Here is a 27,331-nt window from a genome sequence, read left to right as displayed (position 1 = left end):
TATGCATCAATGGCAATCATGTTGGTGTTGATGTTAACTCTTTGTTTCTTTGGCCTCGGTTGATGTTTTGTCCAAAGGGTTTGATCTCAAAAGTGGGCAAAAGATAACAACTTGGATTGAGTACGGTGATTCGATCAACTTGGGTTTCATAGGAACAGAATTGTTGGTGAAGGTGCTTCTGCAGTTATTTTCCCACTTCCAGTTTCGCCAACAATTATCAAGACAACATGTTTTTGAACCTCTTCAATAAGTCTTCTTTCAACTACAACAAGAAGGAGCAACCTTTGTTTAAATAGAGAAGCATAAACGTAATCATGATTTACTATAAGGAGTAGCAATCTAACAAACCCGAAGCAATAGGAAGCAATTTCCGGTGCTTCAAAATCTTTTCTTTCCTGAAAATTGAAAATAATTATGAGATTAGGATAAAAAAACTAAATAAAAAACAAAGAGTGTTGAATGGACCTCGAAAAGAAATCGGGTTTGTTTGTTTTTCTTCTTTTGTTCTTAAAAGAGATGCTGCAGTTGGGTACTTGGGATTCCGCCATTGATGGCATCTTTGCTATAAGTGAAAGAAACTTTAAACTCAAAACCCTTTTCTACTTGGAAAAAGATTATTTGAACCATGTCGTTCGTTATTTAAAAGATGGTTAACGTCTTTGTTTCACCGGCAAATAGTAGTAGTTTGATGAATGTATTGCAAGTTTTAAAATTGGGTGACTAAAATATAAAATACTAAAAGTTTGGGGACTATTTATATAATTTACCCTATTTATTGTAAAATTTAAATTCATTGATGATATATATATATATATATATATATATATATATATATATCTTACAAATATTATTGCTTGAATTTAGGACCTTTAGAAATAAAAATATTATCTTTTATGATTAAATCATTTAATGAGATGGAATGAAATTAAATTTTAAAATTATAAATGTTGCATCATCTTCTTAGCTTCTTCGTAAGATTGATATTTGTAAATTAATAGTAACGAATCTAAAAATATTTTTAAGATAATTATTATATATTAACAATTATCAGGGGGGAAAATTGATTCGAGTTCGTAAGAAAATGTCTCTAAACATAAGATCTTAGATATTTTACATCTTTCGAAAAGTTATAACCTTAAATATAACCTACGAAAATTAATGTAATATATCAAAATCAAAATCAATTATCAACTAACAATATATTAGGTCATGCAATTTACCAATAACTGTCATAATTATATGTATGATTTTCAATCAATATTAAGGGTGCGTTTGGTTCACTGAATGTAAGATTACCAGTGGGAATAAAAGATTACCAGTGGGAATAAAAGATTATTAGGGAACAGGATTACTGGGAATGTTGTATTTTGTGTTTGGTTGGTTTAGCATGAATGTAAGATTGCCATGTTTGGTTAAATAAATAAATAATTATTGGAATGTATATTTGACCAAATTGTCCTTATTATATATTTGTTTTTTTTAACAAGTTGGAAAATATTTATATATTTTCTTTAAAAAAATTATATTCATAAAAATTATATAATTTTTTAACAAAATTGAAAATATAAAAAGGTTTAATGAAAGGGTAAAATTTTATTTTAATCCCTGAACTTCATATAAAATTTTAATTATAGATTTTTTTGTAAATCTAAAATAGTTTAAGGATAAATTTATAATTTAACATTCGTAGAATTTTTATTATTCAATGACAGAATAAGGATATTTTTGGGAAAAAAAAATTAAGGGCATTTTAGTTCAAAACGCCAGTAATCTAACAATACCTAAGGAAAGGAAGGTAATGACATTCCCGGTAATATACCCAAAAAAATCCACTATTGGTAATATAAGATTACCGGGAATGACATTTCCGGCCAACCAAACAGAGGAATGTGAATTCTATTCCCATAAGAATCTCACATTTGCCTAACCAAACACACCCTAAGAGAATGTTCTAGAATCATCGTCTTCAATTTTCTATCTTATGAAAATATAGTATCTAAAAAACAATTAACCACTGTCTAACTACTAGGGGTGTAAACGAGTCGAGTAGAGCTCGAGTATTGTTGAGCTCAACTCGACTCGAAAACTTTGAAATAGAGCTCGACTCGAAAACTCACGAGTTTAAAATTTTTAAGCTCGACTCGAAATCCTGAACCGAAGCTCGTGAGCAGCTCGAAAAGGTTCGAAATGAAAAAAAAAATCTTAAACTTAACTAGATTGAAGCCTCAAACTCGAACATGAACATTAAATACATGAAAACCTTACTGTATTTTTTTTAAAAAACACATAAATGTTAATATTATTAATAATTTATTTTAAAAAAAATAAAATCTTAATATATTATATTTTCGAGCTGCTCACGAGCTTTTCGAATCGAGTATCAAGTAGCTCGTTTCGGCTCATTAAGAATTCGATTCGAGTATTTATCGAGCTTTGACCGAGTCAATCTCAAGTAGTTCGTGATCTGTCTCGTCTCATTTATAGCCCTAACTACTCTTCTTCATCTAAATTATTTACTATTATTATAATCTTTTTATTTCCATCAACTGAAACAAAACCTTTCATGGGAAAACGTGATTTTTCTTACCTATGGAGCAAGTATTTGTAAATTAATAAGAAAAGTATAGAGAGATTTTGGAATGAATAGTCGACCCCAAAACGCGGTTGAATGGGGGTATATAGGGGTGTATCCGATTCGGTTTTATTCTTTGTCGGTTTTTAAAAGTGAGAATAGAAACTAAAATTGAATGGTATAAAAAGTACGATTTTCAGTTCGGTTTAGTTTAATTTGATTCATTTGAACGGTTTTTGAATGTTTATTATTTTTCAAACTCAATCTCTAAACAAAATTAAAGTATAAATCAAGTGCAAATATATAACTTTAAATTTATATAAAAAAATATTATTAGTTTTAATATTTTATTTACTTAACTTTATCTTAGGATAAATTCAAAATGAATGCGTTTTTTATACTTATTTTCTTTTATTTCAATTTAATCAGTTTTCATATGAAAAAAACTGAAACCGAAACTGAATCGAATTGAACATTTATTTTTTAAAATCGGACTGAAACCAAATTATAAATTAAAAAAATTCAAACTGAATTAAACCGAATAATTCAAACTGAATTAAACCGAATAAATCAATTTAAATCATTTTTTCAATTTTCTCAATCTCATTACTCTACCCTAACGGAATAGGCACATACACCCCTACAAAAATGAACTTGGTAAAAGTAACAAATGCCTCACCTTTAACCTCTTGTAATATAAGGAAAACGCCGTTCCAGTAAAAATGAAAATTACAATTGAAAAGGCAACACGAGTCTTTTTTTTTTCCCCTCCTTTTCACTGTATAAAGCTTATAAATTGTCTGTGACAGACCAAAACCAGCAAAAGAGTGAGGGCGATTGGTTTTACCACTTGCAAATATCATAATTATATGTGGAAAATAAAATAATTAACAAAACAATATAAAAAGGTTAAAGTCTCTAGCTCACTGAATTATGTTTTAAATTTTTGTATTGACCATTGAATTCTTGAAACTTACAAAATAATCATTAAATTTATCAAATGATTATCAAATTGTCATTAAATTTTATTGAACTAAATGATCATCAATTTTTACCGAATTTTATAAATAATTATTAAATTTATCAAATTTTACAATCATTTTAACATTCTATTGATCATTTATTAATAGTTAAATAAATTTAGTGGCCACAATAATCATTCAAGCATAGTTTAGTGACATCTAGTGTATTTACCCCTATAAAAATATTAATTCATGAACAATTTCAAAAATTAAGGCTAAATTACATAGTTTTTCACTTAAATATGAGTTTTTTTTGTCACCAAACATTTAAAAGTTACAATTAATCACCAATATGAGGCTTTGTATGCACGTAGGTGTAGCACTCTCATCTGTTGGACTGAGTTGCGTGATAGGAAGACTTTGGGACCAGAGTTAGTCTGTGAGACTGAGGAAACTGTCAGCCTGATCCAGGATCGTCTGGGAGAGGCTTTTGACAGGCAAAAGTCTTATGCTAATCAGAGGAAGAAAGACATTGAGTTTCAGGTCGGGGATCAGGTTTTTCTTTAAGTATCTACATGGAAGTAGGTGTTAAGATTTGGATGTAAGGGTAAGCTGAGTCCAAGATTTATTGGACCGTATCGTATTCTGAAGTGAGTTGGACCTGTTCCTTATCAGCTAAAGTTGTCTCCCCAACTTAGTCGTATTCACGATGTTTTCCATGTGTCCATGTTCAGGCTATATCGTCTGGATCCGAGCAATATCATCTAGATTGAGGATGTTGAGTTAAGGCTAGATCTATCATATAACGAGGAGCTTGTTCAAATTCTGGATCAAGATGAGAGAGTTCTCCGGAACATGTATATTCTGATGATAAAGGTTAAGTGGAGTAACAATGGTCATGTTGAAGCTACCTGGGAGATAGAGGAGTTAATGAAGGATCAATTTCCGTATATGGTAGCTTTAGGAAAATTTAGAGGGTGAAATTTTCTTTATTGGAGAGTTGTAAGACCCTTATTTTTTTAAAATTAATTAATTAAATAAATTTTGGGGGACTAATTCGTAAGACTTTGTAAACTTTAAGGTCATTTTTGAAAGCTTTTGAGACTCAAGGACTTAAGATGAAATTTGATCATCATAGGTCTACAAAGAAAAAAAATGAAATTAGGTCACTGTGGTGACTTGAACTCATGACCTAGGGTTATGGATACGTATGTCTTAACCATTTAGGCTAGGCACTGTTCGTTTCCTGTCATTTTTCGTCCCTTGTTGTTGCCTTCCCCTGATCGTCGTGTAGTGCACCACCGATACCATCGTGATCGCCATGACCTCGCGGCCAAAATCCCCCTAACCTCTAACCGTGTAGTTGCACTGTTCGTCGTAAAAGGACGATCGAAGCTTTGGCATAAACCCTCAACCACCACATTGTTTTAAGCAATTTCACGTCGATTCCAGTGTCCGTTCATTGCACTGCCACCATCGTTGGAATCCTCGACATCTCGTGAACAAAACCCAACCAGTCGGTTGCTCCAACGTCATCATTTTCTCCATCGTCGCTGTAGGTAAGCCTCTATTCTCTTTTTCAGTTATTTCGTCGAGCTTTTGGGTTGATGTTTGGCTAGTAATAGTGTTAAATCGACGATTGAAGACTTGGGGAGTAATCGACCTTCATCCCCGTCATTTTTCTCACCACACTTGCCTCCACGCGCCGTCGGTGCGCATGGGCTTCGTCTCCAACGTTAAAAATTAGCAGAACCAGTCTAGTTGGACCGAACCAGGCTAAACTGGTCTGATTAAATCGAACCAAGTTAAACCTTGAACCAATCCACTGAGACAACTCACCAAGTCAACTCAAACCAGTTAGACTGTTGACTTTGACCCTAGGTTGACTTTGACTTTAACTAGGGTTGACTTTGACAAAAAAGTCAAGTTTTTTGAAAAGTCATATTTTATGTTTTTCGATGTCCTGAGTATGAATTTGCACTCTATTTTGCAAAATTCTAACTTGAAATCCCTTAAATCAAGTGTTTAACCCCAAACATGCATATGTATTTAATTATTTTATTTAAGTGCAATTAATTAAAGGTCAAGGACTGGTTTATGTTATTAATTATTGAAGGTAATCGAGACTCCCCTGATCGCTCGTCAACTCCTCCACATTTCCAAATATTTGCAGGAAGGTTTCCAACATTTACATAATTCGTATGGTGTCTTTTCTTTTTTATTTCGGGGTACCTTATTTAAAAGTTAGTTAGTTGAAAGGACAACTTCCCCCCACATGTTATGTGATAACCCAAAATTGCCTAACAAGACATTCATCATTTCTTTTAGAGCCCGATTTTTGCGCTCAGCTACTCTATTTGATTGAAGAGAATATGACGGTGTTACTTCGTGAATAATTCTATGTTGTGAAAAAAATTCATCGAATGACTCAACATATTCACCACCACGGTCACTTCTTACCATCTTAATCTTTTTATTAAGTTGGTTTTCGACTTCCTGCTTATAGAGTATAAATTTTTCTATAGCTTCATCTTTGCTCTTAAGAAAATATACATAACAACACTTATGATATCATCAATAGAGGTAATAAAACATTTATTTTTCTTCATTTATGCCATTTGTTGACACCCGTTTTCGTCCGAGTCATTTTATTATTATTATTATTTTATTAATAATATTTTATTTTACATTTTTGTAGGCCCAAAATTGAGGCCCAAAAACTAAATCCCAATACTACAAACAACATCCCAGGCCCGATACTATTGTTCACTCGACCCAAGAGTGAAGCCCGTTGGTGATCCCAAAACCCGACTAGGGTTTTCCATCCTTAGCATCAACCCATCGGTTCAAGCCCAAGAAGCATCCAAGCCCAAGAGTGAAGCCCGTTGTGAGCCTAAGAGCCGATTAGGGTTCTTCAGCCCTGTTTGGCCATCCACTGGAGTTATCCAGCACATCTTGCCCACTGCAGCACTCCACGCCTGCCACTTTAACTAAATAACGGCACAACCAGCTATACCAACCAAATCAGCATGCCAATCAATTTTTTTATTTTGACAGTTGTAATGGGTATATATAACCCAAAAATTAAAACAATGTAAAGGCGAATTTTTTTTGAAAAAAAAATAACCGAAATAGTTTCCAACTAAAAGGTATTCTAGCCACTGCATTTTTTTTTTGTTCTTGGTATACATGTTTGATCATTCGAATATAACAAAAAATGATAGGGGAGAACTTATCTTGATGCTGTCAGGCTTCGTTGGGACCAGAGGAGTCGTCGGGCAGGGAAACCTAGGGTAGTTTTAGGTTAGTTAGGGTCGTGGCGCCACCGTATATGGTGGTCGGCCACAGTTTGGGTCTCGGTCAAGGAGAGAAAGATTGGAGTCGAGCTTTGTTCCGTCAGGGGGCTATTGACAAGAGTTTTCCAGTGTCTTGTTGGTTGCTGGCCGAGAGGGGAACATCCACCCATATCCGGTGGCCGGGAGTCATATGCTTTGGGACTTTGGGGGTTTGACTGCCACGAGTTTGTGAGGGGAGGGAGATGGGTTAAAATATTTGTAGGGTTTGTTTTGTTTTTCAGGTGAAATGAAGCAGGGGATATCAGGTCTCTTTTATTTTTTTGGGATAATCACGCTAAGGTCCCTGAACCTTTAGCGTGTTTTTACCTTTTGGTCATTATGTTGTAGGTTAATTGCCTAAAAGTCCCTAGGCTTTAGGTGTTCTATAATATCCTGGTCACTAAATTAAGGTATAATTCTGTTTTAGTTTAGCACTTTTTGTGTTTTAGTCATATGATCTAGGTCAAATCACCATATAAGTCCCTTAAACTATGCCGAGTTTTTCAAGTTTAGTCATCAAGTACCATCCTTTCATTTTCTTTGATTTCGGTACTCTACTTTCATTTTATTTTAATTTAGTCACTGTTTTATTTTGTCATTTATTTTAAATTGATCACTGAATTTTATGTTATTGCAATTTAGTCACTAATTAGTTATATTATCTTTATTCATTTATGAATTTGATGTGATACTTTCAATTTATGCAATTTAGTCACCGTTTATTTATGATTTAGCTACTATTCTTCCATTTTCTGCATTTTGGTCATTGTTTACTTCTATTTTGGCTACTATTTTTTATTTTAGTTCATTTTAGTCGCTAGTTGTTATGTTCCACTACTTTGTTAATATTTTTAGATTTTGACTACTAATTTATGAGATTTACATTTTGGTCACGTGTGTATGCTTTTATTAGATTAGATTAGTTTGCACTTTAATGCCTAAATTTATCCTCTCTTTTTTTTTGTTGCTTTGGTCATTATTTCCAGCTTTATTTTTTTATTATATGAAATAACATGGGTTTATTGCATGTTACCTCTTGTAGTTCTTCCACCGTTTTAATTTAGCCATAGTTTTGATTTGTGAATCATGGACTGTAGTTCACTTTCATTTTAATTTATTTACTTCATTTTATTTGAATATCAAGGTTTATGTTTTATTATATTTGTGAGATCCATTTTCTCTAAAAGATCATTACTTATTAAATTTGTAAAATATATGTATGTTCGATACATTCATCCTTTTTTACTCGTATATTTTCAATAACATTTATCGTAGAATGGGCATGAAAAGCACAACTTGATCGAAGTAGTGCGTTTCGATACGATATTTTAACAAAACTGAATTTGAAATAAATCAAGTTTATTTTTTATAAATAATGATTAATTTGTTTTTATTTTAATTCAAATGATGCAATGCATGTTTCTTTAAATAGTAATTTATTTTATGCAATTACCGATAGTTAATTTATATTCAATTTGTGCTTTTTGATCATGTTGGGGAGGGAGACATTTCTCGTATAAAGGAGAAATAAATGAGATATCCTTCCCGTTGGAGGATGTGCAAATCCCATGATTTTTTCTCAAATTAAGGAATGTTCCCTAATAATTAATTCGAAACAAATTAATTATTATTTAATAAAAAGATCAAACTTTAAATTTTGATTCAAATTTTTAATTTCCACCATGACAATATACAAGCAATTAAGTACTAATTTTTTGGGCGTTGTGGGGTGTTAACAATTCCCCACGCGTAATTGGCTCCCGAACCTAAAATGAATCTTTGACAAGCTCATACTAGTTTTTTGTCTTTAAAATTATTTTTCTTAAAATTATTTTAAATGACGTTTTTAGGTATTCAACCTACCTATCCCAAAGGATGATGGCGACTCAAAATCAATTTAATCAAAAATAAACACAAAAACTCATTTTTTCCCAAATAAGTCATAATTTAGGGTTTTCATCAAAAACTTATTTGTTCGTCAGAAAAGACGTTACGACACCAATATTGTGAATTTTAATAACTTGACCACTAAAATTTCTTTAGTGTCATGGTCTAATGCCATCCATAATTCTTTAGCCATTTAAACATTGTACACTTTATAATGTGCATCAGATAAGGATTTGAAAATGTGATTATATCTTAGAAAACCATGTTTTCCAAGCTTTGATTCGAGATTTTCAAGAAATAAAGTCAACAATTTATTTCTTTTTACAAGATAGAATCATACTTGATTCTCAAGAAATAAATCAAATGATTTAATTTCTTTTACAAAACATGATCATACAAGATTCTATAAAATTAAATTTAACAATTTATTTTCTTCTACAAGATGAAATCGATCTAGATTTTCAAGCAAATATATTTGACATTTTATTTCCTTTTATCAAACAGAATCATATAAGATTCATAGGAAAATAAATTCAACAATTAATTCCTTTTCAAAGTTAGAATCAACGCAAGATTCTAAGATGAAATAAATTCAACAATTTATTTCTCTTTTTTCAGTGTTATATCTTCCGAAATAGATATATCAAGGCAATTGCATTCTGATTAACAACCAGAAATAAAAGGAACAAATCCTTTAACTTTGACAACTCAGTATTCAAAAACCTTTAATTAAACTCTAAATCTGTTTGTATTTATAAAATTTCTCAAAAGAAATTAATAGTATAGTGTTTCTAAACACTAGCCATAATTATTATAATAGCTTATAATAATTATAAATATCAAATGGTATTATTTATTCATGTCATATTTAATATTCTATATTAAAATGTCATAATTAATTCTTATGCATTTTAATATGGTAACAATATTTACTTCATCCTCTCTAATAATAAGGGGATCATCTCACATTTGGCCAAATTCACAATGACCAAATAAAATAACATTTTATGTTATCACATCTTGAAATTCTATCTTTAGAATTGCACAAGCTTCTTGTTGTGGCTTACAACCATCAACATCGTTGAATTTAAATTCAATGTTTGAGCTGGAATCAATGTTCCAAATCAGGAATTAGGTTAAACGCTGAGATTATCTATTATTCCGTTTAACACGAAATAATTCCAACAATAAACCAAAATCAATTTTTTTTAATTTATTCAATCAACATAATTTAATCATGAACTAAATATTTTGAAACAAACCAACAACAGAGTTGTTACTTCCCAAAATTTATATTAATAGAAATCTTATAATTCTGTTACGTGACAAAATTAAAATCTTAATTGATTTCAAATACGAAATCAAAGATTTCAATAAACAGAAAATTAATTCTCATTTATTTTAGATTTTGTTATCGGACATAATCAATATTTTGAAATAAATCAGTAACCACAGTTACTTTTACAACAATTTATGTTACACAGATTTGTCCACTTGAGATTCTAGTAAATCCGTTAAGACGACAAGATAAATCCTGAAACAAATTTGTTTACTATCTCGTTTTCCCATAATTCCGAAGTATCTCGGATCAAGAAAGGTTGAAGATTAGAAGAAAAAAATTCTCTTAAAATTGTTAACCACAGTAACAATTTGATACAAATGGAACTTGAGAAAAAGTAAAAGAAAAAAAATCAAATTCTTTAAAATAAAAAAGAATTAAAAAGGAAATAAAAAAAATACTCTTTTATATTTGATCTTGTGATCGGAATTAGTTGAGGTCTATCGCTACATAGTTTCTTTAAGATAGATTTTCGGCCACTCCTTAGTGCTCGAGATCTTTTGGTCATTTGTCTTCCAGGATACAACAACTTAATGATCAACTATAATTGCACAACAGTAGAGATCACAAACTTTCCTCGCCTTTGACTATCACCGAAAAACTAAGGGAGAAAAATATTTTTCAAGTGAAGAATACTTCTTGAATTCTGAGATATGAAAAGCTGAGAGGATTGCTCAGTATTTATAGGGGATTTTCGAGAGAGTTTTACTCCAACTAAAACTCTTTTAATATCTAAAAATAGATAATAATATCTTTTAAATTTAAAATATTAAATCTGAAAGCTTTACTCTGACGCCAGACAGAATATCGATTATCCTGTAGGCTAGTTCCAACAGATGATTCACAAGAGAAAATTCGCCCAAAAACCAGAGAAAAAAGTCTCTAGAGTTTAATAAAATATTATAAAATCAAAACTATCCAAAATTAGTCCATAAGCCGGACTGTTATAGCCAAAAATCTTGTTTATTAGAATTTTATCAAAAATATCAAAATCCCGAGAATCAATCTAAATTGAAATTCAAAATAAAATAAGCAATATGCAAAAAATCCGGCCGAAATCGGATTTAAAATGACTTCCTAATTGACAATCGAAATATTACCATAAATAGTAAAAAATATCTAAATCTAATGATTCGGAGGAAAAAAGGGCAGAATTTGAGGTCGAAAAAAGGCCACATAGAGCATGGCTCACTGTGGACAGCATGCGTGTCGAAAAGAGCTTTCCGGATTGAGGTTTTATGCGTGATTCTGACACCCGTAGCCAAAGTTATGACCAAAAGACTGAAGTACACTCAAAACGGCCCTAATGAAGAACATATCACAATCAATTCCCACATTTGCGTTGATCTGCCAACTCATGGTATCTCAGAGCCATCAAGGTGTAATCTGACAGCTCAGCATCATCTGTCTCGGATCCCTCTGCATCATACTCTAACCAAAACTCTTTTAATATCTAAATTTAAACAAATTATAATATCTTTTAAATTTATAATATTAAACTTGAGAGTTTTACACCAACCAAAACTCTTTTAATATATAAATTTAAATAGATAATAATATTGTTTAATTTAATTATTAAACATATATTTCCTCCTGAATTTAATATAAATATGAAATCTATCGATGTAATTCAACTTTTTTTTCTCTCAACATTCTCCTTATCCAAAGGTATGGTATTGAATCAAAGCAATTCTTTGGAATAAGTCCTGCCCCCCCGGTCCCATGTAACTAAGGCTGGTCGTGATGGAGCTGGATTGAATTTCCCTCAACATTAGGGCTGTAAATGAACGAGACAGATCGCGAGCTATTCGAGATTGACTCGGTCAATGCTCGATAAATACTCGGATCGAATGAACTCGACTCGAGCTCGACTCGAATTCTTAACGAGCCGAAATGAGCTGCTTGATATTCGACTCAAAAAGTTCGTGAGCAGCTCGAAAATATAATATATTAAGATTTAAAAAAAATAAATTATTAATAATATTAACATTTATGTGTTGATTTTTTTTTAAAAAATATAGTAAAACTTTTATATATTTAAGATTCATGTTCGAGTTTGAGGCTTCAATCTAGTTAAGTTTAAGATTTTTTTTTTCATTTCGAGCCTTTTCGAACTGCTCACGAGCTTCAGTTTAGGATTTCGAGTTCGAGTCGAACTTCATTTCAGAGTTTTCGAGTCGAGTCGAGCTTTGCAATACTCGAACTCGACTCGGCTTGTTTACACCCCTACTTAACAGTGTAATGTAAACTTCACTGATGGTTTAAGCGTGCCGGATGTCGTTCCGTGTATGCGAATCACTTGATATTGCCCCAATATCGACCAGGTTTCAAAAGACAGTGAGATAAGGGCTTTTAGCAATTACTTTCCGGGGTCTTGCACATTTGATGCATAGAGCTTGTGTTTATTATTTCTCGGGTATATGTATTTTGCATGTATATTACTTTTTCCATCCCTATTCATTTGTATTCGGCCATGGTAAAGGATGTGTTAGCACCTTGAACGGAGTAACTAGCAACCAAACAACTAAAAATGCCCCCACTTGTTAATCAAATACACACAACAAATTAGTATCCTTCCCCTAAACATGATTGAAGAATTGAGGGTCATGTATTTGAATCAACAGAAACTTTTTACATTTCCAGGGCCGATGTTTTCTTCCTCCTTTCATCAAGCTGATGAAGACGGATGCTACATATTCCTGACCGTAAGCCACCTAGAAAGTGACTTGTACATCATCTAGTCTGTGGGAGATTGCCCGTTGAAGATACTTGAAAGCTTTCTTGTAATTCAAGAAACCCATAAACCAGAAATCAAAGCCGTCAACTGCCACAATTTCCATATACTTCTGCCTTGGTCTCTTCATGTTTTCACTCTGGTTCACTCCCTTTATTTTCTCAATTGGAATCAAAAGCTTGTAATGTACTTTGAAAGATTCTCCATTTGGGGAAGATATTTTAATGGATCTATCACTGAAAAGGCCACCTTTGCAGTGGAGATGAAAAGAAGGCCTGCAATAGGACCGGATGTTGTCGATAAATAGCATTGACAAGCCTAACCAACTTCTCTCCTTCAGTAACACTAAATAATTGTTTGAAAATCTTCTCCACACCTCCCACTTGAAGAATTCTTGCCCCCAAACTCAAATTTTCCCTTCAGTGTTTCACTCATCTTTGGCCCCAATCTCACTACAGTTTCAAAAATAACAAACAAATAACTTCGGCTTCCATTTTGACATGTGAATGTTAAATACAGTTAACGATAGAGATGGCATAAGTGTTGAAAAGTCAGCATTCAAGTGGCCAAATTGATGGTAAACTTTCGGTGGAAAGTTGGAAAAAAAAACTTTCCGTGCATGTGCATTAATTGGCACCAAATTGTTGATTTTTTGACAATGGTAAAATTGCAACTTTAGTCAGTAGACTTTAGGATATTTATAAGATTAGTCCTTAAGCTTCAACTATAAATACCCTACCTCATTTAGTTTCGAAACCATCCCGAATCATTATAGCTTTCTCCCAATACTAGAGAATTTAGAGAGTTTTCTTGAGAGTTGTTTTCTCCTTTTTATCAAGAGAGAATTGTTATTGTTTTCTCCTTGTTAGATCGAGAGAAATTGTAATTCATATTTTCTCTTAGTGAAATTCTTTTACCGTTACCCGTAGTTTTTGCCCTATATTATTTAGGGGTTTTCCACGTAAAATTTGTGTCTTCTTTATCTTCATCTTTATTTTCTTAAATTATCAGTTGCGATTTTGCTCTATCCGATAGCCGTATTCCGTAACAATTGGTATCAAGAGCCAAATTATAGTGTGTAATATCTACTTATTGTTTTTGTGGTTGCCACCAAAAGGTGGATCCTCTAACATAAGAAAGTAAGAAGGTATTACCCATTCTTTGAAGGTTCAAGAGAACTATTCACTATAGTGAAATAATGAGAGCTATCCGTAATAGAAGCTATGTCAACGAAATTTGATATTGAAAAGTTTAATGGGAGAAATTTCTTATTGTGAAAATTAAAGATGAAGGTCGTCCTAAGGAAAGACGGGTGTCTAGCGGCTATCAGTGAAAGACCAGTAGATTTCACAGATAACAGTAAATGGAATGAGATAGACGAGAATACTATGACAAACTTTCATCTAACATTAGCAGATGAAGTATTGTCAAGCATTGAGGAGAAGAAGACAACTAAGGAGATTTGGGATAAAAAAAAGCCAAGAAATGCAAATTCTTGGGGTATGTTGATGGAGTAAAGGGTTATCGCTTGTGGGATCCCACTTCCCGCAAAGTGATCATCAGCAGTGATATTATCTTTGTGGAAGATAAACTACAAAGAAAAGAAGACGATGATAGCGCTGAAAAGTCAGAGATTACACAGATACATGTGGAAAAGGAGTTTGAACAAGGAGGTTCTTCTGAAGCAGAACCAGCACATGATGAACAAGAACCAGAGAGTTCTAAAGCTCCAACAACTCGTCAATCAGATCGTGTGATAAGACATCCCAATTGGAACTCAAATTATGTCATAGAAGGAAATATTGCATACTACCTTTTAACAGAGGACAGTAAGCCATCAACATTCCAGAAGGCAATAAACAGCTTAGATGCTTCACTGTGGATGATGGCGATGCAAGAAGAAATTGAAGCCCTCATAAAAATAATACATGGGATATTGTGCCACTACCACAAGAAAGGAAGCCGATTGGTAACAAATGGGTTTTCAAAATCAAGCGAAATGGTGACGATCAAGTTGAGAGGTATCGTGCAATACTGGTGGTTAAAGCATATGCTCAAAAAGAATGTATTGATTTCAATGAAATCTTTTCTCCTGTGGTTCGACTAACAACAGTTCGAATAGTCTTGGAAATGTGTGCTACATTGAATTTACATCTAGAGCAGTTAGATGTTAAAATAGTTTTTATTCATGGAAATCTTGAAGAAGAGATTTACATGCTCCAACCTGAAAGTTTTGAAGAAAAAGAAAAGAAGAACTTGGTTTTCAGGTTGAACAAATCTCTGTACGGTCTAAAACAGACCCCGAGGTGTTGGTATAAGAGATTTGATTCCTTCATTATGTGTCTTGGATACAACAGACTTAATACAGACTATTGTGCTTATTTTAAGAGGTTTGGTGATAACGATTTTGTTATATTGTTGTTGTATGTGGATGACATGTTGGTTGTATGACCCAACAAAGATCATATTGAAGAATTGAAGGCATAACTGGCTAGGGAATTTGAAATGAAGGACTTTGGATCAGCAAACAAGATTTTAGGGATTCAAATTCACCGAGACAGAAGTAATAGGAAGATTTGGCTTTCACAAAAGAATTACTTGAAGAAGATATTGTCACGATTCAACATGCAAGATTGTAAGCCAATTTCTACCCCTTTTCCTACTAACTTCAAATTATCCTCCAGTATGAGTCCTAACAGTGAAGAAAAGAGGATGGAGATGTCTCGAGTACCGTATGCATCGGTAGTGGGAAGTTTAATGTTTGTTATGATATGCACAAGACCAGACATTGCACAAGTAGTGGGAGTGGTTAGTCGGTACATGGCGAATCCAGGCAAAGAGCATTGAAATACAGTAAAGAGGATCTTGAGATACATCAAAGGGACCTCAAATATTGCATTATGTTACGGAAGATCAAACTTACTAATCAATGGGTATGTCGATTCTGACTATGTAGGGGATTTAGATAAAATTAAATCTATAACAAGATATATGTTCAAAGTTGCTGGTGGAGCTGTAAGTTGGGTTTCAAAATTGCAATCAGTTGTGGCTACATCCACAACAGAAGCAGAATATGTAGCAGCTACACAAGCCAGTAAAGAAGCAATTTGTTTAAAGATGCTATTGGAGGAGCTTGGGCACAATCAAGAGTATGTCTCTCTATTTTGTGAAAGTCAAAGCTCCTTGTATCTAGCAAGGAATCCAACATTTCATTCAAGGACAAAGCACATACGAGTTCAGTACCATTTCATTCATGAAAAGGTGGAAGAAGGGACGATAGATATGCAGAAAATCCATACCAAAAACAACATAACAGATTTCATGACGAAGGCAATCAATGCTGATAAATTTACCTGGTATCGATCCTGTTGTGGCTTGTCAGAGACTTGTGGCTTGTCAGAGACGTAAGCAACATGATGATACAAGGTAGAAAGAATGGTGTGAAGATATGATTGTTCCAATCAAATATTCAAGTGAGAGATTGTTGAAAAGTCAACATTCAAGTGGCCAAATTGATGGCAAACTTTCGGTGGAAAGTTGAAAAAAAAACTTTCGGTGCATGTGCATTAATTGGCACCAAATTGTTGATTTTTTTGCAATGGTAAAATTGCAACTTTAGTCACTAGACTTTAGGGTATTTATAAGATTAGTCCTTAAACTTCAACTATAAATACCCTACCTCATTTAGCTTCGAAACCATCCCGAATCATTCTAGCTTTCTCCCAATACTAGAGAATTTAGAGAGTTTTCTTGAGAGTTGTTTTCTCCTTTTTATCAAGTGAAAATTATTATTGTTTTCTCCTTGTTAGATCGAGAGAAGTTGTAATTCATATTTTCTCTTAGTGAAATTCTTCTACCGTTGCCCGTGGTTTTTACCCTATATTATTTAGGGGTTTTCCACGTAAAATGTGTGTCTTCTTTATCTTCATTTTTATTTTCTCAAATTATCAGTTGCGATTTTGCTCTATCCGATAACCGTCTTTCGTAACAATAAGAGTGTTTCTTACCATGCTCTCAGATTCCATGAGCCAAAATACCAGCTTTCTTCCCTAGCTTGTTCATCCTTTTAATTACAAAATTCCCTTTGCCTGCAATATCCAAAACTTCCACATTAGCACTGAAAGCATCTCCAGTATGAATTTTTCCATACAAATTACGATGTTACAAGCATAACCTACCTGTTCTCAATGTTTCAGACCCTTGTGGATCAGGTAAGTATCGTCTCGGGGTTCTCTAGACTCGATATACAGTTGATTTCATTGGAACTCCGATAACTTGTTCAAGTAACTGATTCTTCGTTTTCATGGAATCTTGTTGAATGTTGTAGATTGGCAAATGGTATTTAAAGGGATATAAATGGGGTAACTTTATTGATGATAAGATTTGGTTGCTTTAAGAAAAAGAAAGTTGAGTCCAACTCCAAGAAATGATTTTTAACAAAATGCCTAACGAAATTGCCCAGATTTTGATTTGAATTGCTAACAGAAACAGACATGGAGAGGACGTGGGATTGAAACTTCGTGAGTTGGCATTGCACCTTTCTGATGTCTACTGCTAAGATAAAGGGAACACCCATTTGCCATTTGCCAACCAAAAGTTTTATAATTTGATAAATGCAGTGACTTGATACTCACTCATGCTTCAAATTCTTAGGCATACACTATGTGAGATCTCATCTACACGTGGCATGTAAAATTTTTTATTTTTCAGATTTGTTTTTAATTGAAATCAAATTCCAATTTGAGATAATTTTTTAAATCATTTCATGTAACTTTTTATATTTTTAGGCATGGGTTTTCAGGTTCAAATTATTTAAAGATGGTGATCTGAAATTTTAAACAGTTTAAGAAGGTTTAAACAAATAAGACAGTGTTCGTATTTGTTGACTTATTATTTTTGGATACAAATTCGTTTATATATTTTTGAAAATGTTTCTGTTTGGTTCTATTCCTTTAAATTTTTAATATCGTGTTCTTGTTTGTTTATTTTCTTGAAGGTATTTTGTTCAATTCATTTAACGTTCATGAATATATTCATTCATATATTTGTCAACATGTTTGCTTAGTGTTCGCGAACATATTTTGAAATTATGTCATTAGTCCTAAACTCATTAGACTTATAGTTTTACCTCCAAAATTCATCTTATATTCATTTTAGTATCTATCTTCATCAATATTTAAAATGTAACAAAAGGAAAAAGAGAATAGAGTAAACAAGTTTATAAATGAACCGAACACATTTTTATTCATGTTCGTTAGTTCACTAAAGGAATATAAATTTTTTATTAATATTAATTTATTTAGCTTAATAAATAAACATAAACAGTTGATCAAACACTCCCCAACAAAGATGTTGATTATCAGTCAAAAGTTGAAAATGTGATGAAAGGAGTGACGAAACAATCCATGTGCTTATCTGGAATACACTCTTTTTAACTTTCCTTTTTTAATCTTCAAATCGGGGAAAATTATTGTTATATTGTGTTTGAAAAAAATCCCCAAATAGTCCATTCAAACAATTATTTTTCAGACTAGGGTGTTTGGAATAGTAATTTGGAGAAGACCTCAAGATTGTTGCACGTCTTCACCCTACCGACCATTTTTTTCTTTTGCTCTATAAAGCGTCTACAAAATGGAAGACATACGTCTTTCTCTTGAGACGGTAGAAAACAACTTGGTTTAGGAAATGATTTGGTGGAAGCCCTATACAAGGATTTTCTTTTCCAACGCCTTATACGGCGAGGAAGCCCTTCAAAATGTAATGGTGAGGTGGAAATGAATGGACAGTAGGACTTTCAGGAACATCAAGGCTTTGTTTTGTTAGTGAAAGCTATTGCTTAACATTAAAGAAACAAAGCAATGAAAGAATCCGAAGCCGGTTTTGTCAACTTCAAAAATCACCATACAATATGACATTAGGAGCCAGATCTTGAATCTTCAATGAATCCAACAAAGTTGTTTATATGGCATCAAATGGATTGTCCGACTTTCAGGAGTGCCGGCAATACCAAAAAAACACTTCAGCTACAAAATTTTACAAGAGGAATAAACCTATCATCCGTGTCTTGTCCGAAAGGGTCTGAGACGTTTTTGTTGTCGAACACTAAATCATGAGGCGAGGCACGCTTAGACGCATTCTTCAACGAACACTGGTCCGGGTTTAGTTCCTGATCCGTTGTTTTTATCAAAAGTTTTATACCTGTTCTTGTCTTCAATCCCAATTCTCCGAACTTAACGGTGGAGTGAGCCTCGGCATTGCCAAAAGTGCATCGACAACTTTCTCCATTTGCATGCCACGGCTACCCTTCACCAAGACGACATCGTTCATATTCAACCACTTCAAGATTTTGGGAACAAGATTTTCTGAATCAATTGCATGTACAATTTTCATCTTCTTCATTAAATTCATATGATCAGCTGCTAAATGAAACCTCTTCCCAGCAACGCCAACTAAATCAATATGAGCACCAAGACAGTAATTCAATATCTCCTCATGAAACTCCAACTCAAGTGGACCAAGTCCTAACATATCTCCAAGAATAGCAACTCTTTTTCCATCACAATCGATCCTTCGCAACATGTCAACGGCTGCTTTGGTGCTAACAGGATTGGCATTGTAAACATCATTCACTATTTTGATGCCACTTTTAGCTACAATGAACTCGGATCTCATGCTAACGGGAACGTATCTGGATAAGGATCTTCCAACTTGAGAAAGGGGTACACCAATAGAGGTTGCAACTGCAGCTGCTGCACATGCATTGAGAGCCAAATGCAGACCCAGACCAGGAATCACAAACTCCACCCTGGATATGAATTCAATAAGCTATTTGTGTATCCAGGGCATAAATAGCTTCAAGTGGTTTATATTTATTTTAAAAATCAAACAAAGAAATATGAGACTTAATGAATGATGAGAAAAGAAACTAAAACTTAGACAGAAAATATCAAAATAAGGATGCAATCCTAGGTAAGAAAAGAAACACAAACTACAAACCAAAACATTCTGCAAGTTTTGGTCTTATAAAACGGTTGTTGATAAGGAAAAGTTGAGGAAAAAATTGTAGGGAAAAGCAATCACAAGTCAGAATTCGACATGAATATCATCTACATCAAATCACAAGTTCAGGAAGGGGAGCAATTTGGAAACATTCAGCTTATCCAGAGAATAAGGTGAGCAATTTTTACAATTGATCATACAAATGATTTCTAATTTGAGTCCTAGCCCCTACAACTTATTTGCCAATATGGGCTCACCTCTCTTACTTTTTCTCTCCGTTACTTTCCAATACAATTAGCCCGACACGTTTGAATGTGCTAATGAACATATTGAAAAGTAAAGGATAATCCTTGGCACCCACTGACCATTCACTTCAGTTTTGAAAAGTGGATTTCAGAGCAAGTAATATTTCAAGTTCGACCATAAAATGAGACTACTTGTTTCTTTCATTTAGATTTTATATTAAAAAGAACAATGAAAAAGGTCATGTTTTCCTGTATCAGCTTATCCAAAAGTCAATAAATAATCTATCCTAAATAGTGCTTTCTGAATTCCATTTAAGCTATGTTTGGATGCTCAGGTCCTGTGAAAAAAGGTGTTTTCAAATCAACCAAGAATCACCCCAAATAGTTCAGCAAGGATCTACTCAGTGCAATTACTCATTGGTCCAAGAGTGCATTATGAAAACCTCATTACTTTAATAATGAGTGAGCCTTACAAGAAACTTACATCTCCATATTTTTCTGCAAGACAACTCGAACACCAAGACCACCACAAACGCTTTCTGCTACTACCAGCCGAACATCACTCTCCAAGCTGCGACCAAAAAGCACCTGTTGCACAGGAAAAAGTCAAATTGCAGGGCCAGATAACGAATTCAATGTAAATGCACACCAAGATGATAGATAAAACATAGCAACTCCACTAATGACTAGGAGGATTGACTTCACTGGAGAAAAAGTACAGCTTAGATAGTCCCAACTCCCAAGACTTAGCCAAACGTCTTTTTATCGTGAAACCATTTCAAAGCATGCTAAATGAAACAAAATTCAGTAAATAATTGCTAGAAGAAGAGGGGCAGAGCCAAAGTGTTAGCACCATATACAGTGTGACTCTTACTTCGAATATTGAAAGCATAAGACAATGCCAATGCAATAACAAATTTATCACTAATGCTGCACCTAACATAATCAACAACCTCACACGTACAATGTTATATCTTTCCAAATTTCCAATAGTTTAACATGAACAAGAACTGTTGAAATTTTAAAAAAGTAGCTTAGTGAAGAACACTATTAGTATGATGGTATAGACAGGGATTCAAATAGCAGTAGCGGAATTACGGCCACCATATAGCGATGGTGGCGGCCGCCGGAACCGCTATTGCGGAAAATAGTGGTGTGATGCAGAATCACACTAATGGTGGTGGATCACGGGATAGCGGCCGATTGCAGCAATAATGGGCCATTATTCCCGCAATGAATGCAATAACATTCATTAAAATGCAGTGATGAAGTGGCAACCGCAATTTAAATACGTGGATATAGGCCTATCTTACCTTTGTAACTCCTGGAGGAACTGGAAGGCTCATGACAAGAGGATCATCAGAATTCAGAGCACAAACATCTCCTGGCCTTGCTTCTTCCAAAATCTCCCCTTTAGCCATTGCAATTTCCTCCAAGCTACCAAGGTTTCCCAAATGAGAAGCTCCCACATTAAGAATCACTCTAATATCAGGCCTCCCCATCCTCGCCAATTCCAATATCTCTCCTCTTCGATCCATTCCCATCTCCAAAACTGTCATCCCCACATTCTTAGGAACCCCAATCAATGACAAGGCAACCCCTATCCTATTATTCCAGTTCCCATAAGTCTGATATACTTCGCTCCCCAAACTCTCGAGACCAAGAGCTATCATAGCCTTTGTGGTAGTTTTCCCCACACTTCCAGTAACTGCTATAACTTTACCAAGAAGCCTGTTCCTAGCAAATTTTGCCATTTTGAGCAATGAAATCACGGTGTCGCCGTCAATCTGGACGAACCCCATTTCCCAATTCTCGCAAACGCGATTTCCAATAACCCGACGCACCCACTTCTGGATAATTCAAGGGTTACAAAATCATGGGCGTCGAAGTTTTGACCAGCAATGGCAAAGAACCATTGGCCGGGTTCAATGGTTCTGGTATCCGTACAAATGGTTCCTGGATGACCCCATTTTACAACCCTACCATCGACGGCTTCCGCTATGTCGGTGACAGTCCAAAGTGGAGAATTTGAAGGAGCACAGAGGGTAATCTGGGTACTGTAGTTGGAAGTATTTAGGGTGTTTTTACCGGAAGTAGGTGAAACTAAAAGAATCCTTTCATGGATACCGGTCGTTAATGACTTTGAAAAAGAAGATTTTGTGAAAGAGAAAGTGTTTGGAAATCCGAAAGCGGCCATGGAATTGGTTTCACAAGATTCAATACATTCTGTTGGCTTTAGGATTTAAGGTTCGAAAAGATTCGATACACGATGTATTCGAGATCGACTCGATCAAAGATCGATAAATATTTGGATCAAATGAATTTGACTTGAACTCGAACTCGACTCGAGTTCTTAACGAGTTGAAACGAATTATTCGATATTCGACTCGAAAAGCTCGTGAGCAGCTCGAAAATATAATATATTAAGATTTTATTTAAAAAAAATAAATTAATAATAATATTAATATTTATGTATTGATTTTTTTTTTAAAAATACAGTAAGATTTCACGTATTTAAGGTTCATGTTCGAGTTTGAGTTTGAGGTTTTAATCGAGTTAAGTTTAATTTTTTTTTTTATTTCGAGCCTTTTCGAACTGTTCACGAGCTTCAGTTCAGGATTTTGAATTCGAGTCGAACTTAAAAATTTTAAACTCGCGAGTTTTCGAATCGAGGTCAATTTCAGAATTTTTGAGTCAAGTCGAGTTCAACAATACTCGAGTTTGACTCGACTCGTTTACAACCATAGTGTTAATTACTCCGCCAATTATTGTTGCCCTGAAAAAGCAAGCATTAAAAGCGGGAAAGAAAAGCTGTCACACTTTCAATAAAAATTCTGTGATTGGGCCGATGGGCTTTTATTTATCTGGAAGCTGCAAAAATTCTTATTGTTAAGTGAACTCCGGCTTGTGGGTTGGCCTAAATCCACAAAACAAACACAGCGCAAATAATTCGAAATTGTTGAATCGGGATCTTCTTCTTCTTCTTCTTCTTCGAAAGCCTACACAATTCTCAACATAGGACAGAATTGGGAATAAAAAAGGGGTAAAAGGGAAAACCTCAATTCGCTGAAATTACTGGTCCGGGAGGAAAGCGATGGGAGAAACGTTAGGTTCGAGCGGTTCATCAACCGCCATTGATTCCTCCAACATCGGCTTCCAGGTATTCAACCTCTCTCCTCTCTTTCAACTCTCGGGTTTTTATTGTAACGTTTTCCTTATATATTCGTGTTTTAATGCCTATTGACTTGGTTTTTGGCAGCTATTAAAGAAGCATGGATGGAAAGAAGGCACTGGTCTTGGTGTTTCTGAGCAGGTTTGATTCGTCTTTGAAACCCTAAATTCTTCTCCTTAATTCTAAGAAGAAATGCTTTTAAAATATTCTTTTCATCTGATTTATGGATTTTTTAATTTCATGTTACTAGGGTAGGTTGGAGCCTGTAGAAGCATATGTGAAGAACAATAAAAAAGGAATTGGAGCAGAGAAGAAGAGAAAAACACCAAAGTCTACTGATCATGGTGAATCCAAAGCCATAAATGATGAGGTGACTTTCATTTTTTTAATACCACTATAAGCTATCCCAGTTGTAGGGTTAATTTGGTATGTGTCCAACATGGTGTGCTCAATTTTTTTTGTAAGTTTGTTCATGTACTTGGAGGATCATACCCTGTAGGTCCGAGGTTGAATTATATAGTCTTGGAGTCAAAATATGATTTACTCGGATTTTAAACAAGCGATAACTATTATATTTAAGTGTTTAAAGGAACCAAGGGCCCCTGCATGATCCCTAGGTTTGCCTATGGTGCCTCGCATTTTTGTTTTAATATGTGTGAAAGATGAGTATTTTAAGAAGAACAAAGAGCTAGTGCAATATATACTATATGTTTCCCTTAGCTAGTTGCTAAATGGAAAAAGTGGAATTTTGAACTTGATACGAAAAAAAAAAAAATCATTCATAAAAAGAGTGCAATAAATGTTAGATATTTATCTAAATTCTAAAATCAACTCAGATTCTAGTGTATTTTATTGGTTGAAGATAAATTAGTGATTAAGTTTACTTAATATCTATATATTCATCATATCAGGCAAGACATTTTAGGGAATAAGAATTTTTAGTGATCAAGTCATAGGCTTTATCAATATGGAGTAAGTCATAACTTTAGAATTATGAGAGGGGTGATTCTTATGGGTCTATGTACGGGAGATGGTTTTTTTTTATGAATGTTAGAAAAAGTTTTTGGTAAAAACATTGGTTATTGGGATGTTCTATGTGATAAACATTAGGAGCATAGAAATTGGGTTTGGTTGGGGCTCAGTTTGGTTTTTGTCTGTTGTTTGTTTTGAACTCTTTGTTATCTATGCCTATGATAATTTTTCTCTCAATTCGTGGATGTAGGCATCTGAAGGTGAACTACATTAATATTGTTAAATATTATCTCTTGTGTGTGATATTTATTTTATGTTGGTGCTGCACTAATCACGTTTTCTGCTAACAAATTACCAACAACGAACACTACGCCATATTGAGATTGAGTAACTTGATACATTTGATACACATATTATACTTGTGTTTAAGGTTTTTGATACATTTCTTATGTCTTATGTTTATGTTCATACGAGAGAAACAGTAAATATGATATACATAGCAAAACGAGATATGATTAGTGTTGAAAAATACCATTGCTTGGTATGAAATAAGCAATACCAATGGTAGTTTTGTTGAGATAGATATTAACGTTTTGATGGCTCAGAATTTATGGAGTTGCTGGTTAACTCATAATTTGTATGAAATTCAGGAACAAACATCAAGAAAGAAGACCAAGGCACTTTCCAAAAGGTTGCGGAAGATGCAAGAACAGGAAAAGCAAATGCAAGAAAAGGAATTTGAGCGTGCATTTTTTAGGGAATTTTGGCCCGATAATGTTTGATCTAGACTTTCCTAAACAGATACGAATCTTTTCTCTACACTTTCAATTGAAGTTGTCCTCAGAATGTGTTCAGTTTGCATACTTGTTTTTGGGGCACGGAGGAACACTGGATGTCCTAACCCTTACTAGGTAACACTAGATGACCTTGATTAGTGTCAACAATATTTTTAGGATTTTTCTTACATTACTTCATATGATATATCAATGACCCAATTCCATTTGTTTCATCACAACAAAATTCTTTTATCACAATACTTATTTTTACCATCACTATTAACAAACTTAGTAAATTGAGACCATACTTTCTGACCTTGGAGGAATGAGTTTTCGTTTAGTTGCAGTCCTTGTGTTGTCAATTTGGCTTGAAGCTTCAGCCGTTGAATTTCCTGAAGAGTTTGTCAAAGGGGTGAAACACTGCCCTCAACAGATAATGATGCTATATAAAAAAGAATGAGAAAACTATAAGAATGCGGTTTAAAGTGTCTTCTGTCAATACTCATTGGCTTTCCTTTAACCAGAGTGTTGCATTTTCTTCTGTTATATCATTTTATGTATTTATTTGGTTGTATTCATGCTTGCATCACCATATTAGGATCGAAATCGACATTTAGAGAACCAGAGTCTATGATATTATTCATATTTTCATAACAAAACTTTCTCTATTCTAGTATATTTTTTAACTGCGACATAAGACGTTATAAATAAATTGTTTTTAGGATCTTATTGTTATATTTGATTAATTGTTTTAATGATGATAAGTGTGGATTTGGATAATAATTGAACCACCAAATGATTTTGATTAACATTTTTTTTAAATTTAGTAGAAATGTAGGTAATACATTCATAACTCACATGCATGTTTTTCTTAAGTGATAAAATCATATTATCAAACTATTTTTTATATTCATATTCTAAAATTATATGCATATTATATGCTTTAACCAAGCGATTCTAGTGATTAAGGAAATTATTGTTGTTTCTTGAGGTCTTAATTTTAGCACCGTGTATGTATAGATATAAACATTCATTATCAAATGATTGAAAGTTATTAAATATATACTACATTATATTCACCATATTTAATAATCATTACCACAAGTCGCATACAATAAATAAACAAATCCCATGACTTGAAATTTATCCCTTTGATTGCTCTTTGATTATTTTCTGGAATTCTAGGTGATTGATGCTTATCTCTTATAGCCCGTAAGAAAATGTTGGTCCATAATTCTAAAAATATATAGGATAAACCACATGTTAGTACCTCAACTATCACTTTTCTTCTATTTTGACCATTTAATTATTTTTTAACATAAATGTAATAATAAAAATATTTTAATTGAATCAAAATTTAACTTGCTAAACATGCAATATAACCCTTGAATTAAAAAATATATATAAATCTTATGAAGGATATTGAACTATATATAACAAATAGATTAGTGTAAATAAGACTTAATGAAAATATAATATATTAAATAAGTTAATTGCACCATATGTCACTAAACTATGATCTTTATTTTAAATTGGTCCTTAAACTTTTGAACATTCTAATTTCATCCGCAAACTATTACTCTTATTCTAAACTAATACTTAAACTTTTGAGCATTCCAATTTCATCCCCAAATTATAATCATCACTCTAAATTGGTCCCCCAAAATTTTAAATCTTTGAATTTCATCATCAAATTCATCCAAATATGCAATTAGTTCCAACCACAGTTCAGCCTAAATTTTATTTTTTTTCAAAGATATGATTATATAACTTGGGCTAACAATTTTATTAACAACAGATGTGATTAGTATATACATATAGTTTGGGATGAAAATGAAATGTTCAAGAAGTTTGAGGACCGATTTAGAATAAATGTTAGAGTTTGGGGATGAAACTTAAATATTAAAAAGTTTAAGGACTAATTTAGAATGATAGTCATAGTTTAGGTATGAACTTAGATTTTTTAAAAGTTAGGGACTGATTTAGAATATAGATCATAATTTGAAGATGCATGATGCAATTAACTCATATTAAATACACCATATTACTTGTATTAAAAGTAGTATTACTTTCTACTAAAAAAATAATATTACTTTATTCTCCTAAATAACAATTTTTTTACAATATATAAAGTATTCGTTAACTTTCCCACTTCTAAATTAAAGACATTCAAATTTTATTATATTTAAAGCAAAAATATTTAAAAGATATTAACTTAAATTAATAAAAACTTATATTTATAATAATGACAATTATGCATTAATGTCGAAAACAAATCATGTATTAATTTTTATTCTTAGTTGTTTTGGTACAACACGCATTGGAATATAAGTTATGA

General features: G+C 33.2%; 2 protein-coding genes and 1 pseudogene across 2 annotated transcripts; 1 reads left to right on the top strand and 2 right to left on the bottom strand.

Annotated features, from left to right (window-relative positions):
* Positions 1–12,809: 12,809 nt before the first annotated feature.
* Positions 12,810–13,264, bottom strand: LOC120173901 (GEM-like protein 4). The gene is made up of 2 exons (XM_039180940.1): positions 13,206–13,264; positions 12,810–13,104 (listed from the first exon to the last, which is right to left on the bottom strand). The coding sequence occupies exons 1-2, from the start codon at positions 13,262–13,264 to the stop codon at positions 12,810–12,812; spliced, it is 354 nt and encodes a 117-aa protein (XP_039036871.1).
* A 5,534-nt stretch (positions 13,265–18,798) lies between these two features.
* Positions 18,799–22,275, bottom strand: LOC120173889 (annotated as a pseudogene).
* Positions 22,276–23,033: 758 nt separating this feature from the next.
* On the top strand, positions 23,034–25,107 carry LOC120173882 (protein pxr1-like). The gene is made up of 4 exons (XM_039180925.1): positions 23,034–23,233; positions 23,333–23,386; positions 23,496–23,615; positions 24,868–25,107. Exons 1-4 carry the CDS (start codon positions 23,168–23,170, stop codon positions 24,997–24,999), a joined length of 372 nt encoding a protein of 123 aa, XP_039036856.1. The 5' UTR covers positions 23,034–23,167; the 3' UTR covers positions 25,000–25,107.
* Positions 25,108–27,331: the final 2,224 nt, after the last annotated feature.

Source organism: Hibiscus syriacus, unplaced genomic scaffold (assembly GCF_006381635.1).
Source record: "Hibiscus syriacus cultivar Baekdansim isolate YM2019G1 unplaced genomic scaffold, ASM638163v2 tig00111990_pilon, whole genome shotgun sequence".
Lineage (NCBI taxonomy): Eukaryota > Viridiplantae > Streptophyta > Magnoliopsida > Malvales > Malvaceae > Hibiscus > Hibiscus syriacus.
Note: the sequence above shows the minus strand (reverse complement) of the source record. Positions and strands in the feature narration are given on the sequence as shown.

Bases quoted from the DNA above. Each gene is read 5' to 3' on its own strand.
- LOC120173901 (XM_039180940.1), bottom strand. From the start codon at position 13,264: ATGAGTGAAACACTGAAGGGAAAATTTGAGTTTGGGGGCAAGAATTCT. The intron at 13,105-13,205 runs GTGTGGAGAAGA...GTCCTATTGCAG, and splicing joins AAGAATTCTTCAAGTGGGAG to GCCTTCTTTTCATCTCCACT.
- LOC120173882 (XM_039180925.1), top strand. From the start codon at position 23,168: ATGGGAGAAACGTTAGGTTCGAGCGGTTCATCAACCGCCATTGATTCC. The intron at 23,234-23,332 runs GTATTCAACCTC...GGTTTTTGGCAG, and splicing joins CCTCCAACATCGGCTTCCAG to CTATTAAAGAAGCATGGATG. The intron at 23,616-24,867 runs GTGACTTTCATT...TATGAAATTCAG, and splicing joins CCAAAGCCATAAATGATGAG to GAACAAACATCAAGAAAGAA.